The sequence below is a fragment of the Heterocephalus glaber genome, unplaced genomic scaffold (assembly GCF_053883595.1).
Source record: "Heterocephalus glaber isolate CG9 unplaced genomic scaffold, H.glaber_assembly_v1.0 deba00000738, whole genome shotgun sequence".
NCBI classification, from domain to species: domain Eukaryota; kingdom Metazoa; phylum Chordata; class Mammalia; order Rodentia; family Bathyergidae; genus Heterocephalus; species Heterocephalus glaber.
In genome coordinates this window covers 16,499,743-16,517,002 of record NW_028258161.1, presented here as the reverse complement: position 1 = coordinate 16,517,002, position 17,260 = coordinate 16,499,743, and the positions used below count along the sequence as shown (strand labels likewise).

Below are 17,260 nucleotides of genomic sequence, written 5' to 3'. Positions count from 1 at the left end.
GAAATAGATTATGAAAGATAAAGCAATGGTGGATGTGAAGAATGTGGTAGGATTGGTCCAGGAGTCCTGTTAAGGAGTAAAGGGAAATTAGTGGATTAGATAAGAGTAACAGAGAAGACCACACAGGAGAAGTATAAATAATAAGGAGCAGAGATTAACCTAGAGAAAAGAACATAAGAAAAAAATACCAAGGAACAAGCTAGTAATATTCTTCCTGGTTTGGGGGTGGATTCTGTGGATGGAACTCGCGACCTTGCACTGTCGAGGCAGGGATGGTGCCACTGAGCTAAATCCCTGCCCCGCCAAGGGAACAAGTTGAAAGAGAGAAATTAAGAAAAGAAGGGAGGAGAGAGTGAATAAAAGGAGGACCTATTCAAACTAATAAAACAAATAATATTAAAAAGGGAGGACCAAGAAAATGGGTGGTAAAACTCCAAACTCCAACAAAAGGAAAAAAATAGTGAAAAATAAAAAACATACCAATAATGGAGGAAAAAAACGAGAGAAAACATTTCCTGTGTGTGTCCAGAGGATTGTTTGTCCCAGTAGTCTTTAATCTCACGAGCCATAGTCCTGTCGGCCTCTCTCCACTGCAGCGCTGTCTGTGGCAGCTGTTCAAGTTGGGGTGCTGGACCGGGAAGGTGAGGGGCCTTGTTTCTGAGGCTCTTGTGGATTTCTTCTGGTTTGGTTCTGACATCGGTTACCCAAGGAATATTCCAGTGTGTGGGACAGGCTCCCAACATATGGAGGCTCCTGTGCAATCTCAGACCTGGCACTCAATTCTGCGGATGTTCAGAGGAATCAAATCCAGGACTAACTGGGAAGATTTCTACAAGCCCAGGGAGGGTAGAGAGCACTGGGTGGTGTCTCCTGGTTGCCATTAACCCTTACAGCTTAACCAGGCAGAGGCTGCCCTTGTGTGTCAGGCAGGAGCAGTGTCTGGGCTCTGCGTGAATTCAGGGTGGAGACCCTGCTTTGCCAAGGGTGCCTGGAACTCCTTGTGCAAACTCTGGTTTCCTGGGGAGTGGTGGTAGGTATCAGACAGAGTCTGGCAAATTTAGGATTACAGCAGGGCAGTGAGAGCCTGATGTAGCTACAAGTGAGCCCAGATGGTGAGTAAACCCCACAATTGGCTTGTTCTGAGAAGCAAGTCCAGCTGAAGCCTACTTGCTGAGGTCAGAGTAACTCGCACCCAAATTCTGTTCACAGAACTAAAACCTTCTGACTAGAAGGACAGTGTTCTAATTACAACCATGTATTTTGTCTATTCTGTTCCTAATTCGAGAATGCTTTGTCTTGTCCTTTATGAACCTTGTTTACATTAATTTCCATAGACACTGCACGTAGCTCGCCTTTACCCCAACTGATTGCCAACAAAAGTCCGTGCCTGGGACTGGCCAGTGGCTTTGTTGGTTGCACCGGCCTGTGTTGTATACTGGGCAGGGGACTGGAACCTAACTGCACGGGTCTCCAGTAACAAGCTATAAAAACCCTATGCAGAAAATGGGAAATAGTCACTAGAATTTTCACAGGGCTAAGGAGAAAGCTATGCCCAAGACCTCTGGAGACCTGAGGCTCCACTTCAAAAAGACTCCTGTATTGTTCCAGTGCAGATAAGCAGCATCACTAATGACCCTAATTCACCACAGCTTAAATAGGGACCTGTATTAAGGCTTCTGTTTTTAATTAGATTCATTACGTGGGTAATCTTGCTAAAGCTATGGCTGTCAGGCTGTCAATAATTTATCTAACTTCCCTCTTTGCTATACTTTGTGTTCCACAAGAAGTGTGGAAATCTGACCTGCTCCTCATATTTGGGTTCTACATCCCCAACCTACAGTAAAGTGACTTTCTTTCTCCCATTGACCAGACAGCTCAGTAGTCACTAATTCTTTTCTCATTGTCTTCTAACAGTTTTTCTCTTCAAGCAAGCAATGAGGCACAACACACCATGGTAGTTGGAGAGCACATAATCCCTAGTAGGCAGAGTCTACAGCCCATTCCAGCCAGAAGAAGCTATAGAAGACAGAGACCTCCACTCCCTCAGCACCCTGTACAGAATTATGGGGGTTTGTGTCTCTCAGGGGGAAATGAGACAGGACATGAGGGAGTGGCAAAGCTGACTGGGGAAGTAGGTGTGACCTGTTAATCACAAAACCCCAGGACACATGTGCAGAATCCTTCCCAAAGCCCTGCATGTAGACTTCTTTGGAGAACTCAAGCATGTTTTTAATAGGATGGTGTAGCGTTGACATCAGCCAAGGAGTGGGTAATCCAAAAATGACGGTTGAGTTTTTGCCACTGTTTTCTCTCTTGCACGCAGCCCACCCTCATGCTGTGGTGCATACTTCTTTTCCTACTTGTTCCAAACTTGTTCTGCAGAGGCTGTTTTTGTCTTAGTTACTTTTCTTGTTGCTGAGACAAAATACTTAACACCCAAAGCTAAAGGAGGAAAGGTTTATTTGGCTCACAGTTTGTAGAGGTTTCAGTTCATAGCTGGTTGGCTCCAAGGCAGGGGGCACGGCAGGAGAGAAACAGTTCATGGCAGGAAGAAAGCAGAAGTTAGCATGGCAGCAAGCTACAAGCAAGAAATTAGCGATCCTTTTTCTGTCTCTATATTTAATCCAGGCTACCTTCCCTTAGGGTGGGAAGCACATCTTCAATCCTAGCATCACACCATGAATCAATCCCAGGTTCACATCCTTGATCCCAGCAGCACACACCCTAGGTCCCAAAAGACCCATGTATGACCTCATGAGGCTTTGTGAGGACATGGGATACAAGCCATGACAATTTTCCTACCTTTAATAAAACTTTTCTACCATTTGTGCTTCTCTTGACCAACACAGGACAGAAAGAACCTAGAAACCACCTCCAGGAGGAGACTCCAGCACCCTAAAACTCGGTAACAGTCTTACTGGGGTGACTGAAGTCTCAGTCCTACTGGGGACCCACTGGGAGCCAATGTGAGACACATGCCTCAGACCCACTGCTGAGCCAGCAGGGTGCTGGGGGACATGGATGTCCACTCTCATCACCCATGGTGCAAGTGCCCCTTGATGGCCACTGTTCTTAGCATTAACAGTCTGCCCAGCCAGACAAAGGACTCCAAAGGCAAAAGTAAGCCCTCATGCTACGAAATGCAGATCTAGCAGTTGAAAGTAACATTCTAGTAAAGAGGTAAAGGGAAGAATGGGAACTGGGTGGGGCACTAATACTATAGAAAAATATACCACCATTCTGGCCACTGGGTTGGTTTCCCCCATATAATGGCTACTCTAGCACAGTTAAAATGATCAGAAGGAGCCAGGTGGTACACACCTACAATCCCAGCTACTCAGGAGGTGGGGGCAGCAGGAGTGCAAGTGCAGGCCAGCCTGGGAAACTTAGGCTAGGTCTCAAGATAAAAATAAAAAGAGATAGGGAGGTAGAACCATGGGAGAGGGCTTGCCGAGCACATGTTTAGCCCAGAGGTTCAATCCCCAGCACTGGAAAAAAATAAAAGTGGAAAACAGGACTGAGAAGGTTCCAACTTTTAATACTTCTGCAACTATATCTTAGAACAGGACAGGATGACAGGATGATTACTAGATACCAGCTTTCATGGTTTCTGATTTCAAAACATTACATTGAAGATTGCATTTTAAATCATTTTGTAAAATGACATTTACATGATACAGAATGGAAAGAATGACTTCTTAAAATATAAAAGCCAGTAGTATGAAGAAGAAAGGCTAGTAAGCATAGATTTTCACTGTGTGGACTTCTTTGTCGTCACATTCCCTCTGTTTGTTGTAGTAATAAAAGGTATTGTCCCTTCTCTGCAGTTTCTTCACATATCCTGTCTCTGGCCAACGATCTACCTGCACAAACCAGAATATAAATGTTGTTATGCCCATTTTATCTCATATTTTATATCAAATAGTTAAATGTACAACTTGTTCCCCCACCCCCAATTAAAGTATACAATTAAATTTAAAAGTGCTCATTTGCAAACAGCCCAATTGTCCATCAGCTGGAGACTGGATAAAGAAAATGTGGTGTTTTTTTAAATATAAAATGGAGTACTACTCAGCCAATAAAGAATGAGAAATTAGAGACATTTGTAGCTAAATGGATGCACATTGAGGCGATACTCTTAAGTGAAATCAATAGGACACGTGTAAATACTGAATAGCTTCTCTGGTGTGAGAAACTGAAAGTGTAAATAAGGACTGAAAGGTATAATAGGTAATGTGAAAGAGGAAGAAAAGGGGCAAAGGAAGGGGAAGTGGGAGGGGTAGGGGAAAGGAGAGAAGGGAATGGAATTAATGAGAAAAGGAAAAATGGAAACAAAGTCTTTGTAAATAGGGAGGGATAGAGGGGTTGAAGGGAGGGCAGGGAAAGGGGGAAAAATAAGAGCCAAGATACATCATGTAAAGGTGCAAATTTCCAGTGATGAATGTCGTTATATTGTACACCTAAAATGTACTAATAAAATTTGTAGAATTTTAAAAAATTTTAAAGTTCTCGAGCTCAGAGTATTATACGCACAAAACACGCCTTGCGCTGCTTTTTGTTGTTGTTTTTCTGAGACAGGGTCTCACTATGCAGCTCAGGCTGGCCCTGAACTCACTGTGCAGCCCAACTGGCCTTGAGCTCATGGGACATCTCTTGCCTCAGCCTCCTGAGTGCTGGAATGGCAGGTGGGCGCCACCATGCACAGCTCATGGCCATTTTCTACACTATAATCAAACGATTAATTTAGCTCTTTTCTCTGTGCGGCCCACTTTCTAAATTTAAACGCCTACATTGTCTCCAAGATCATGGGAATATTTTAAGTAATCTAAACTTCATCCTTGTTATGTTTACATATGATTTCAAACATTGTAATTCCTAAAAGTAATACCCCGGGAGGAAACTGAGACTGTCTGCTTTGGATGTCATGCAGGGACTGAAGGAAACAAGTAGGCTTGAAATTGCTTGGTTTGGCATGTTTGCCACACCTGTCATCATCCTAGCTTGCAGGAGCTTGTCTCAAAGAACCAAAAGAAAAAAAGAAAAAAGAAATCGAGATTGCTAGAGGTGTCAAGGCGATGGGTGTGTCCCTCAGCTTCAATTTCAAATTCACCCTGAAGTCCTTTTCTTGGTAGTGGGGATTGAACCCAGGTTTTGTGCATCTTACTATGCTAGCTACATCCCCTCTACCACTAAGCTACATCTCTAACCTTTTTATTCTGAAAGAAGGTCTTGCCTAATCCTCCTGAGTGGTGGAGATCACAGGTGTATGCCATCATGCCTAGCTTGATGTGCAGCTCACCACAGAAATCTGCAGTCCTCAACATGGTCCCCAGAAACCTCTTTTCTTCACTCTTCCCTCGTGTGCCGTATTGGTTTGCTGACTGATCCACTTTGAACACTTTTCTCCCTTTTCTCTCAAAATTCAGTCATGCCTTCTTGATCAGGTTAATGTGTTTTTAGGGTTACATATGTGCCTGCTGGATTTTGTGAGGGGCACTTTCTCATTCTCAAAAACCCATTACTCAGACTTTAGAGTCAAAGCTTTCTCTTCGTATCATCAGGACAAGCAGCCCCTCGCTTTCGTGTTCCCTGCTTAGAAACACAGAGCTTCCAACTGGAAGAAAAGCTGAAGATGCCATTTAGGTCAGGTCTTTTACTTTCTATAATATATATTTTTTGTCATCTTATTTATGAATTAGCAAAAATAGCTGCATCTCTGACGAACCGTGGCAGGCCCTCTGACATTTAACCACCGGAAATAGCGACCTCTCTGTCCTGCCTTTGTAGCATCAGCAGGAAAAGGAGGCAATCTCAAGATGCCACTGTGGACCCTCGTTCCCATGCTGGGGTCCTGAAGACCACCTCACTGCACGAACAGACAGCGCCCAACACCACTGAAGAACACTCGGAGCCAACTGACGAGACCTCCTCAACACAGGTGGCCGGGCCTCTGCTCGTTGGCCTCTAGATATGTCTTTTTAAATCCTTTGTCATCTCTGACTTTCTCCTGGCTTGGACTTTGATCCCTCCCATTGGACCTGGGCCTGGCTCGTGTGGCAGAATGGAGTGATGAGATCCCTGTGTCCAGCCACCTTTTGCTCACGTAGGGAAGTCAGCACTCATGCTTCAGGGGAGGACAGGGCTCCACTCAAGCCCTAGGCCACAGCACACAGGTGGGAACATCCCACTCAAGGAAAGTCTTCGGTTGCCACCCTATCCACCCTCCAAGGTGCTCTGCAAATGCCACTGGGGCTTTCAGCCTTTTCTGAAGATTGTCCTCACAAGAAAGGCATTTTTCCTTCCTTTAAATTCCCGTGCTGCCCTTTCTGAAGGTATGCATACTTCAACTTGAATATGATTTTATTGTTCCTGTTATTACCTATTTTCTACTCCAAGAAAATGAGAATAAGAGCTGTTATTCATTAATGCCAGTTAACCATTCATTAAACATTCACTGCTTATTCACTCAGCAAGCTCTGAGGAGCAGAACACTGTCAGGCACTTTAGACAGATTTCACTTAACTCTTGTAGCAGTTTTCTCAGGCAGATACCACATGACTGAGGAGCCCGAGGCTGGGTGACCTGGACAACTGTGTCGAGGGTCACCTAGAGAGAAGATGCAAAGCCTGGAGGGACTGCCTCCAGACCTGTGCACTTCCAGCCAGCTCCTGGGGTTCCTTGGTCTCAGGCAGTATTTTACCTGTTTGTGTCTCCTAGCACACTTGGTACAGAAATCTGCAAGTGGCAATTACCAAATAAATACAGACTGAATTAAACACAAAGCATTTGCTTCTTGGAACTTCCTCTTAGAAGATGTACTTTGTGTTCTTATATCCCATTTCACCCCGCTATTTTCGGGCATTGGGCCGCAGCTGGAGGAGTGATGTGTCTCGCACTTCCTGTGTGACCCTGCACCTTGTGTGTCCTTAGGGGTATTCCAGTCCTTCCTTATTATTTTTCCAGTGTTGGGGTCAAACCCAGGGCACTGCACTCACTAAACAAGTGCTTCTCCACAGAGCTATGGCATCCTGATCCTAAGGCAAGGCACGAAGCTTATTTTTGAATAGCATTGAAATGATAATGCTTATGTTTTCTTTATTCCAAAGCCATAGATGGCCCAGGAGTGAAAACTGTCTTTTGGTAATGAGACCAGAGTAAAATGTAGCAGATATGAGAAGACAGATATATAAGTCACAGTAATCAAACCTCCATTTGATCAGCATCTTAAACTCTATTTCTCACCAACTAAATAATGTCTGTTAAGTTAATGTCTACCAAATTTAAGAACCTGTTACATTTTCGTCCTACTAGTCCTTTTTTGTTGTTGATCAGGGTCTCACTGCGCAGTTCAGGCTGGCCCTGAACTCACTGTGTAGCCCAGGTTGGCCCCCGACTTGCCGCAATCCTCCCGCCCCAGCCTCCCCCACCCCCAGCAGGAGTTGTTCTTTAACAATTTTAGGGTTTGTTTTGTTTTTGTTTTTTGGTACCAGGGATTGAACTCGGGACCTTGTGCTTGCAAAGCAGGTGCCAGTACCACTGAGTTAAATCCCCGGCCCTTTTTAACAATTTTTGTCATGTACAATCTCCACTGAAAATGTAAGTTAACCCCTTTCCAATTTATGTTTAAAATAAATAAACAGGAGGGAAGTAGCAGTTATGCAACAAACTGAGATCTGGTAATAGGGTTTCCTGAGTGCAGGAGAAAACTTTTAGGGGCTACATACCACGAAAGACTCATTTAGCAGAGCACAGTTGTTGGACAGAAATTCAGAATTACCTCATTGAAGGGCTGCACATTTCCCCAGTCTGCCCAACAAAGCATCTTTCTGGGCCCATGTCTCTTCCTCTATAAAATGAGTTGTAGTGGAATTTTCTTGTTATTTTTTGGTTTCTTGTCTTTAAAAATGCTTTTTACCACCTAACAAGCTCACTTTGTGTTCAAGTGCACAGAGGTATCAATCTTACCATGGAGACTTGCTTCACTTGCTTATACTCAATTTCATCCCGATATCCTGCTTGCTGAAATCTGTACAGATTTTCTATCTCTTCTGACCATTTTTTGGCACGACTTATTGATTTGGGTTTCACATCAGAACTAGCCATGGCTACAGAGGCCTTAATTACCAATTATTTCTGAAAGATTTAAAAACATTAATAGATAACTTAGTGACACTTTTCAAAGTCCCTTTAGAATGAACTAAGACAAAATATAGAGTTAAGAATCCCAGTAAATATATTAAATTTTAAATATTCAATTGAACATTTTTGAAGGATTCATGGTCTGTTTTGGAAAAACCCCTCCCCCCCAAAAACCTGATAAATACACATCAAATAAAATTCTATTTGTAATTATGGGGTAATAACCTAAAAGGTGTATCCCAGTTCTGATCTTCCAGGCAATAGCTTGCACACTTCTGAAAACATACTTATTTATAACTCCTCAGATGTCGCAATATTTCTCCAGTATTTCATGTAATTGTATTTAAAACTGTCTCTTTTTCCTTAAAAACAGAATGTAAGAGCAGTCTTCTCCCTCTCTTCCCTTTTTCCTTGCTGGGAAGTGATGGTTTCCACTCCTTAGCTGCTTGGAGATACCCCAGTCACTGCTCTGCAGGTGTCCAGGTCACTGTGGCCCCTGATCCCGTGACAGACCAATGTGGGAAGAGGTTCCCTTGCAAGCTGTGTGGCTGTCATGACACCAAGGGCACTGATTACACAGCAGTGTAGGAGGTCACCAGTGGTCTCAGAAATTCAAACATCCCACTCCAGTGTATGTACCTGGGCACTCACCAACCTCAGGGCTTAGGTGCAGCTTAGCCGCAGAGCAAGTGCCTAGCACGCGAGCAGCCCTGGGCTCACCTTACAAACCCCCTCACCACACCTCTATTGGCAGCTGTTTTGTTTGCTGGCTTTCTCAGTGTGGGGATCACACTCAGACCTGGCACCTGCCAAACTCCTCAGCCCTGTACCTCTGCAGCCTGCCTCTCAAAGATAGAACCTAGTGTTTGTTTTCCTCAGCTACTTCTTATTTTATTACCAAACATCATCTAGCTGAAATAAAGTGCCCAGTGTTTTCAACCATAATTCCTTGAATCTTTTTCTATTAAAATATCTTTCAGTTGGCTGAAACATTTTAAAGTCAGACTTCCTATTCGTTAGTCATTTTTAAATCTTTCAGTCACGAGGACAAATGCTCATTAGGTTCAAAAGGTCAAGAAATACATTAAAATACAAAAAAGGCTAAAATCATCATCACATATACATCCTTGATATTAGGTGAACACTGCCCCCAAATTATGATGAATTATGACAGACTTGATAAATTTTATCAGAAAGAGTCCTACAATAAATGATTTACAGGAGTGGTAAGTTTAGTTTTACCTGGATTTAACAGCAGGAAAGAGGAAATGGAAAAGGCGACAGATCTGCTGAATTTCAAGTGAGTGCATCTTGATTATGCACCTAAAAGAGTCTCCATGGTTAATAAGACAATGAAGGCTGCCAGTAGATGAAGAGCTGTTTCCTTTAGCTGCATGTATCAATCATACACAAGTACTGGTAGACTCTTTTCTATGAAAAAGAAGATAAAATTTCTCTCCCCTTTCCTCTAGATTTTTGTTGCATTACGTATTTAACATCCCAAAGCCTATGGCATTTATGTTTTATTCTGAAACTATAATTCCTACAGTTAGCTGGGTGTGGTGGCACACACCTATAATCCCAGAACTCTGGAGAATGAGGCACATAGTGAGTTCAAGGCCAGCCTGAACTACACAGGGAGAACCTGTCTCAAAAATAATAATTCCCACAGTTATTTGGATTTAGCTCCAGAGCTCCAGATATAATCTAAACCAAATCATCTGAGTCACATGGTTCTTATCCTGAAGAAAGTAGCAGTGACATAAATGAACATATCATTAGTGTTGATATTTACATTTTTCCAAAGTGAATACCAATTTATATTTTGACTTGGCTAGAGAGTATTAGGGTTTTTCTAGTAGGTGAGCTTTAAAAACTTTTGACCTTCAGTTATTGATTTCGATTCATGCTCTTGTTGAATTTTAACGCAATTTATTGTTATGGTATTGCTTGATTTATATAAAATTTGGACTAGCCATGTTTGAATTAAAATTTTTGTCCTTTAATTCCATTCATTTTAATGGGAAGTTCATTTTATCACTGAAGAATGGGATACTATACCTGTGGCACAACCTGATAATCTATTTACAGATATATTTTATATATATACATTACATATGGAATATCTAAATAATAGAAAATATGATGCCAAGAAACATGAAACGGGAAACCATGAATTCACAGTATTAAAATACCTTCAAAATTTGAATCACTTACATCATTTTTACAGATGAAGTGTATTTTCTAAAAGTAGTGGCACAATCTTTACTTTTCCCAAAGGTATTTTTTTTTCATTTTTTACCACATTTATTTTATGTCATGATTTTTTAGTCCTGACTAACATGATACAATTTGGGAAATAAATATTCCCCTTTTTTGTTGCACATGTGCTGCTAACAAGGGGTGGAGGAAAAGAATCAGCAAAGGCTGCAAGAAATGGAAAGATGGGGAAAGAAAGACAAGGCTGAAGGGCAGGAAGTGTTTCTCTGAACCTCCCTAAAGAAGCACTGCCAGCCCACCAAGTTCCACGGTGACAACATAAAGTGTTTTCGCCTCACAGAAATCATCTGGAGCCACATTCAAAGTCCACGAGTTATACACATCTTGGAGTGGGTTTCCTTTCACATGTCACGGTGCATTTTTTCACTTTGCAAGCCCCATAGATGACACTGTTCACCAAGCACTTTCAGTGCATTATTCAGCAAATAATTTGATCATGTAAACCGACCTTGGTTAGCAGAGGGGAGTCAGCTGCCTTGTAAGGTTCTTTCTTTCAAGTGAAGCAGGTCTGTACTTAGAGCTGAGTCAGAGGAACCTCTGGAAGCGCATTCCTGTTTCAGCCAGGTTTGCACACACTTGCCACCCGAATGTGGATTACATTAAGCAACACCTTGGTTAAAGGTACGAATATAACAGCTCCTGGAACAATTAGCTAGTATCTGTCCAGACAGTGAGTGTAAGTGAAAGCTCTTTTAGCTCCTCCCCCAGGTCCTCAAAAGGCCTTGATCCGGAGGCTTTGCTGCTCAGTAACAACTGTGCACTGTGCAGCTGAGCTGCTGTTTCAGAGATCAGAATGTGTGAAAATAGCCCTGGGTGGCGTTCATCTCATCAGTGCTGCCCAATCCACGGGAGTGAAAAACGGGTGAGATTTGATATCTTCAACACCAGCGACTCCAGCTCCCAGACGTTCCAGGGGGTTGAACTGCAAGAGCTGTTGAATGAGGGACAGAGCCTCTTCGGAGACACTTTCTGGAATGTTCAAGGTAGTGTGAGTATTTATTCCTGCCAGGTGGCACTCAACCAAAGTCTTGTCAGGGAGAAGTTCAAAGAGGACAGCACCCAAGCTCCACCAATCACAGGCTTCAGTTTCTTCTGTGATTGCCCCAACCTCTGGGGCACAGTACATTCTCTCTATGGCATCGCTGTCACAGGAATCTTCAACCTCACTCCACCTGCTAAAATACGTTAGCTGAATGTGTCCTCTCTCATTCAATAAGATGTTGTTTGGGTTCAAATCGTGGCACACAATTCCCTCTCTATGTAAAGCATCAAGGGATACCACCATTTCAGCTGCCCATCTTTGAATGCAGTCCTCTGGGATATAAAACCTTGAGTTTAGTGCTAATTTTTTATCAAGGTCCTCAAAAATCTGATGGATTTCCTTGTCTCCTTCCAGGGCTAAACCACTTTCGCCCTTAGTCTCTGAGTTTCTTTGGAATAAAGAAGTAGCCAAGTCATCAGTCTGATCTGTAAACAGCAATATTTCCTGTTTTTAAAGTGTCTGTGTTTGCATTATATTTGTTAGCACCTGAGAGTGTATCAGAAATATGGAATAAGCTTTCTTCCACGTTGTCTCCAGTTAATGCCGACTCAGTTACTCGGAGTCGTCCAAACTTAGGATCTGAGTTATGTAACAAAGACGCGTCTTCTGAACCGCTATGATCAACAGCTGCTACAAATAACACCCCCAGGTCTTCCCGGACATAGTGTGTCCCAGGCCTGGAGGGGCCACTCAGGTTCTCTGAGCCTTCCTCTTCAGGGGCTTGGCATTGTTCAGCACTAAGCCGGAGACCTAACACATCTGGAGCCTCCAGCAGCTTATTTTCTACTCTGCCTCAGGAAGTCTGTGTAAACTTAGTAGGTCCTATAGCTGCAGCTTCTTTTGGTGGCTCCAATTCACCAGGTAGATTTACAAGAAGATCATGCCTTCCTTTGTCAGTACGTGATATCATCAAAAGCTGCATCTTTAAACCAGATAACTGGGACTGAATCATCTGAGCCCCTGCTAACGGTGTCCAGAGCTGTAAACTCGACCCTGCTTTCCCTGGCATTCAAACTCTTGGAAGTATGGTCTCCATCTGGAAGACCAAAGAATGGCTTCAAGGGTTCTGATTTCAGACTGTACAATTTTTCTCCAAAATCGAGTCCCAGAAATTCATTTGTGCTGTCCTTACTATCTATTCTAAAGAATTCCATAGGGCTGTTTTTTGATCTGCTAAGGGAATCAGATGTTCTTGGAGAAGGAAGTACTTCAGAGTCCTCATCTCCAAGGAAGAACTTCAAGTTGTCAGCTCTCAGCTGTGTGCTGGAGTCGGCACTGTCGACAGCAAGGCATGCTGGGAAGCGCTGGACGGCTCTGGCACCAACATCCTTCCCTTCAGTCTTCACAAAGGGTTCCTCATTCAAAGTCCCTGGTTCGATCTTTTCTTGACCATATTCACTGCACAATGTTAAATAACTAGTAGTGCAGTCCTCTTCTGAACTTAACCCAGAATCGGGCCACTTTGGAGAGCTGTGTTGGCCATCGTCTTCCTGGTTGCTGTCCTCTTGAGAACTTGGAGTGAGACTGGTCTTCAGAGGCAGAACTCTGAGCACGCCTCCCTCGTCGCTGCCCCTGGACTCAAAGCAGCTGCTGTCCTGAGGACTGGGAGCTGGCTGCTGCAGGTGAACCTCAGCAAGCATGGACTTCGTTACTTCCTTGGTGTCAAAGCTTTCTTCAGGACTTCTATTTAGAAATTTACTGAGATATGACCAGAGCTTGCCACCTTCCACATGCTGCAGCACCAGGAACACCGACTCCTCCAAGACGATGTACTTGTGCAGACACACCATGTTGGGCACACAGCGGGGGGATGATGGTCTTTCTGTTCCTGCTGGATTCGCTGCTTTTCCTCAGACCTTTTAAGATGAATGTCTGCTCTGTCCTTGTGTCCATTACAAGTAAAACCTTGTGAATCACCCCAAGGACTCGGAAGGCCTTCAGCTCCTCGGCGGGGCTCCTTAGGTTCCAAGGGGGCCTTGAACTTAGTGATCCTGGAGGCTGAGACCCATTGCCCAGCTGCGGTCCTTGGTGGAGGCTAGAGATGCTTTCCACCCTCATGAGGTACTCCGCTGTCCTCCTCTTCACAGCCTCACGGCGGGTGGGACTGGACTCTCCTTGAACACCTTCTAGGAGTAAGTCAACCCCCTTCCTATAAAAATCAGAAGCAGCTTCATAGTCGTCTTCCTCTTCCTTTTTCAAGGCCAGTTTTATTAATTCTCCTTTCTCCAAATAATCTGTCTTGCCAAATTTAGGTTTTAAACTGCCAGGAAAGAGGCTGTGACTTTCCTGTTCTTCTGTTTTGTTCTTTTCGCTGTCAGAAGCAACAGCCCCTGGTGCTGAAGACTCCGAGGAAAGACTGAGACCCAAAGTTCTAATGGGAGAATTTCGATTGGAAGGCATTCCATCATCTAACTCAGCAAGAGAATCCACATCAACAGTAAGGGATATCAGATCACTGTCACTGGAGAAGCCTTCCGCACTACACTCAGGAACAGCATCAGCGAGGGAGTCCGAGCAACCTTTGGTGGGGTCAATTAATTCAGAGCCATCGTTGAGTATCCCGCCCTTGAAAAACTCTTCAAGCTGTTTACTGTTGTAAAGAGCGGGAATGTTGGCAGAGAACTGCAGCAGGTCTTCGGCACACTGTCTTCTCTCTTCCATGACGGTTTCATCGAATTGCCCTGAAAGGCAGCAAGAGCATGAGAAATCACAAACAGGTGCTTTTCTCACCGCTGCTTTCCATGTCCGCTCAGAGAGCCAATGTTTATTTTCCAAACACTATTCCTTTAGCAAAGGGAGGAAACAGCTCTGAATGACGGAATAAGTGTTTGTGAATTTGCCATAGCTCTTTGTGCAGTTTCTTAAAATCACTGAACCTCTTCCGTACGATTATCTCCTGGACATCCTCTGGGTTTTTCCGTGAAACAACGTGAAGGTTTTCACTCTCATTTTAGGTGCAGTGGAAGAATTACTCTTTGCCCTCCAAATATATCCCAAATGAAAAGAGAAATACACTTAGTGTCAGAAATTAAATCAGGGGCCGGGGATTTAGCTCAGTGGTTCCACCACCTGCCCGGGCGGTGACCTTATACACAATGTAGCCCCTCGGTTGTCGCTGGGGCTCGGTGACAGTGTAGAAACGAGCCAGGTCGGCACTGCGTTCCCGGGGAGCTGTCATCCTCCCTCTGCCTCTGCCGCTGGCCCAGAATCATCGGGGCGACCCAGAGCCCCAGCGCTCCGCGTGCCCACGCAGCCGCCAAGTGACAAGGGGGCGGTGGCTCCACTGCGGCGCTCGGCCCCCAAAGGCATTTCTGCTGTAGGCTTAGCTTTCCAATACCTAATACTTTTTCTTTGCTCATCTTCATTCGAAAGCTATTGACCTGTCTTCTATGTAATGTCATTTTTAGGTCATACAATTATGTGAACTACACATAAAAAAATGCAACATCTACTAGAACAGCAGAAAGTATGTGGGATTCAATTGAACTTCTGGGGAAATCACTGTATTTTTCTCAGTTGAAAGACACATCTTGTAGCTATTAGGCATTTCTAAGTTTCTTTTCTCAAAATATCTAAAAGGAACATAAATGTCATTTTCACCATAACAGGATCCTCTGTGTCTACTGTAATTGTGCAACTGGTGTAAATTCCAATTTTTCATCTCTCTTACTTTCAATTTATCAAAAACAGTGGAACTAAAATTAGGAACGATCAACTTAAATGCCTCAACTATTTCAGTGATTCAGGGAAACTCAGTGGTGCTGCTAGTTCCATTAGGAGCATTCAGGACTTTCAGACTGAGTGGTATCTTCACGGGAAGTTCTGGCAAAAAATTGATAAAAATACACTTAATCTGTATATTAAATTCTGTCTCCTCAAACAGGAAGTGGCAATGCCCGAGTTACTAGTTTGTGGACAACGGATTTTATTAAACACTACTGGGGTTTATACGGGTACTGAAAAACTGTGACTCTGTAGTACCCGACCATCTGTTCCGCTGGACAGCGGCTGGTGGAGTCAGCAGCCGCCTCAGACACCTCTCCCGACTGCGGTCGTTCACTGTCTGTGGCGTAAACCCTGAGATCATCACCCTCCCTACTCCCAGGCCTTCCCCGTTTCATTATTTCTATCAAAGGGAGTTGGGGCTGGGCCTGTGGGTGCACAGCACCTTGGACCTTCGGCTTCATGGTGTCTTCCTTATCTTCTCAGAACTTGGGCCCAGGTCACTTAGGTGTGTCAATCACTTAGGAGCTAGTATGACGTTTATCAGCCCTAAATTTACAGCCATCTCCCTGCCCTTCAAGGCCGAAGACTGCCAGACGAGAGCAGGCCGCTTTCAGGGTTTGCAGGGCCGTTCAGCGGTGTTCACGGCGCTCCCCTCCAGACCCCTTGGCGCGGCATCCGGAAGCCTTCCGTCGCTGTGTAAGCCCGCACCGCCGCGGATTCCAGGGCCTCGCAGGACACACGCGTGACGGTCAGGGCACTACCCGCGCGGGGTCGCCCGTGCCCTCCCTCGTCCCAGCGCGCAGCAGCCACCAGCTCTCGGAACCGTGGGCAGGGCTGAGCGGGGCAGGCCCGGCAGGCCTGTCAGCCCGCGCGCCGCTCCCTGGCTCAGCTGCCCTGCCGGCCGCGCTCGCCTCTGCTAGCCCTGAAGTCCATCCGCGCCCTGCTGCTCCAGGTGCCCTCCGGCCCCGCCACGTCTGCCTGCGCTTCGGGGCGAGCCGGGTCTCGGACCTCCTAACCCAGGGTTTCCCCGGGCGGCAGGGCGTAACTAGCGCGCCACCCCGGCCGAGACGATGGACTTCCGGGCCCGCTTTCTCGGCTGCGAACGGGAAGCCGTAGACAAAGCCTCCGCGCCGCACGCAGCCCCCGGAGCAGCCAGGGCTCGGCCGGAAGACGGGAAGGCTGCCCAAGCCCGCGCTCCAGGCCCGCGCCCCGCCCCTCCGGCTCGGAGCCGCCCCGGGGCGGTGGGATGCAGGGAGGGCTCTCCGGAGGGGCCCGGAGTCCTGGCCCTCAGCCGCGGCCTCTAAGGCCGAACGAGGCTGCAATCAGCAGAGGCCAAATGAAAACAGCCCGCGGAGAGGGCGGAGGCGGGGACCGGGCAGCCGCGGGTCTCGAGGAGCGAGGAGCTGCGGGCAGAGGGCAGGTTGCGCTCCCCCCCGCCCTGCGCTCCCTCCGGGTTACCCTCGCTCGGGAGAGCCGGGTCCGGGCGGAAGTCGCAGGCGGGCGGCTCGGCGCTGCTGTTCCAGGTCTCCGCTTGGGATGCGCGTCGGAGGCCAACGGCTGCGCGCGCCTTCCAGCCCTCGCGTCTCCTAGCAACGCAGGGCGGGGGCGTGGCTCGGTGGGCCCTGCCCTGCTCGCGCAAGCTCCGCTCACACGGGTGGCCCTCTGTGCGCACGCGCAAGGCGTGGGCGTGGCCACGGGGCTGCTTAGCCAAGTCGGAGGAGACCCAGAGACCCGAGGTTGGCTGGTGCGCGCCTGGCGCCTCGCGTCTGAGCTCGGGGGGGGAGTAGAAGGTGCTGTTCGCTCCTGAAACCCCAGACCGAGTCCCTAAGAAAATGGATAAGATCGCTGGGATTGCTGGGACTGTTAGTAGACATCCTTTCAATTCGTGGGAGTTATGTCTGCAGCTTTGTTTTTCTAATATTGTCATCATCATTATTATGCTTAAGTACAATCCATTTTAGTGAAAAACAATTAAATTCAAGGTACACATTTTAAACGCAGTAAATTGGACAGAGGAAGAGAAAAAGGCAGTGATGCGCAGGAGCTGGCTCCTTAGGGCTCTCGTGAACCAGT

General features: G+C 45.9%; 2 protein-coding genes across 4 annotated transcripts; both read right to left on the bottom strand.

The window, feature by feature from the left end:
* Window positions 1–2,310: 2,310 nt before the first annotated feature.
* On the bottom strand, window positions 2,311–16,800 carry Meig1 (meiosis/spermiogenesis associated 1). 3 transcript variants are annotated; one of them, XM_004861760.3, is made up of 4 exons: window positions 16,646–16,798; window positions 9,382–9,570; window positions 7,966–8,133; window positions 2,320–3,863 (listed from the first exon to the last, which is right to left on the bottom strand). In XM_004861760.3, exons 3-4 carry the CDS (start codon window positions 8,101–8,103, stop codon window positions 3,735–3,737), a joined length of 267 nt encoding a protein of 88 aa, XP_004861817.1. In that variant the 5' UTR covers window positions 8,104–8,133; window positions 9,382–9,570; window positions 16,646–16,798; the 3' UTR covers window positions 2,320–3,734. The 3 variants fall into 3 exon arrangements, with proteins under 3 accessions (XP_087063188.1, XP_004861818.1, XP_004861817.1); XM_087207062.1 differs by lacking the exons at window positions 9,382–9,570; window positions 16,646–16,798 and adding an exon at window positions 10,868–11,049 and having other exon boundaries at window positions 2,311–3,863; XM_004861761.3 differs by lacking the exon at window positions 9,382–9,570 and having other exon boundaries at window positions 2,315–3,863; window positions 16,646–16,800.
* Window positions 10,317–16,646, bottom strand: LOC101699525 (inactive ribosomal protein S6 kinase delta-1-like). Its single transcript, XM_013078537.3, is given in 6 exon segments — window positions 10,317–11,906; window positions 11,908–12,360; window positions 12,362–13,269; window positions 13,271–14,139; window positions 14,231–14,394; window positions 14,539–16,646. Coding segments are annotated over 6 exon segments (3,162 nt in total). The 5' UTR covers window positions 14,640–16,646; the 3' UTR covers window positions 10,317–11,239.
* Window positions 16,801–17,260: the final 460 nt, after the last annotated feature.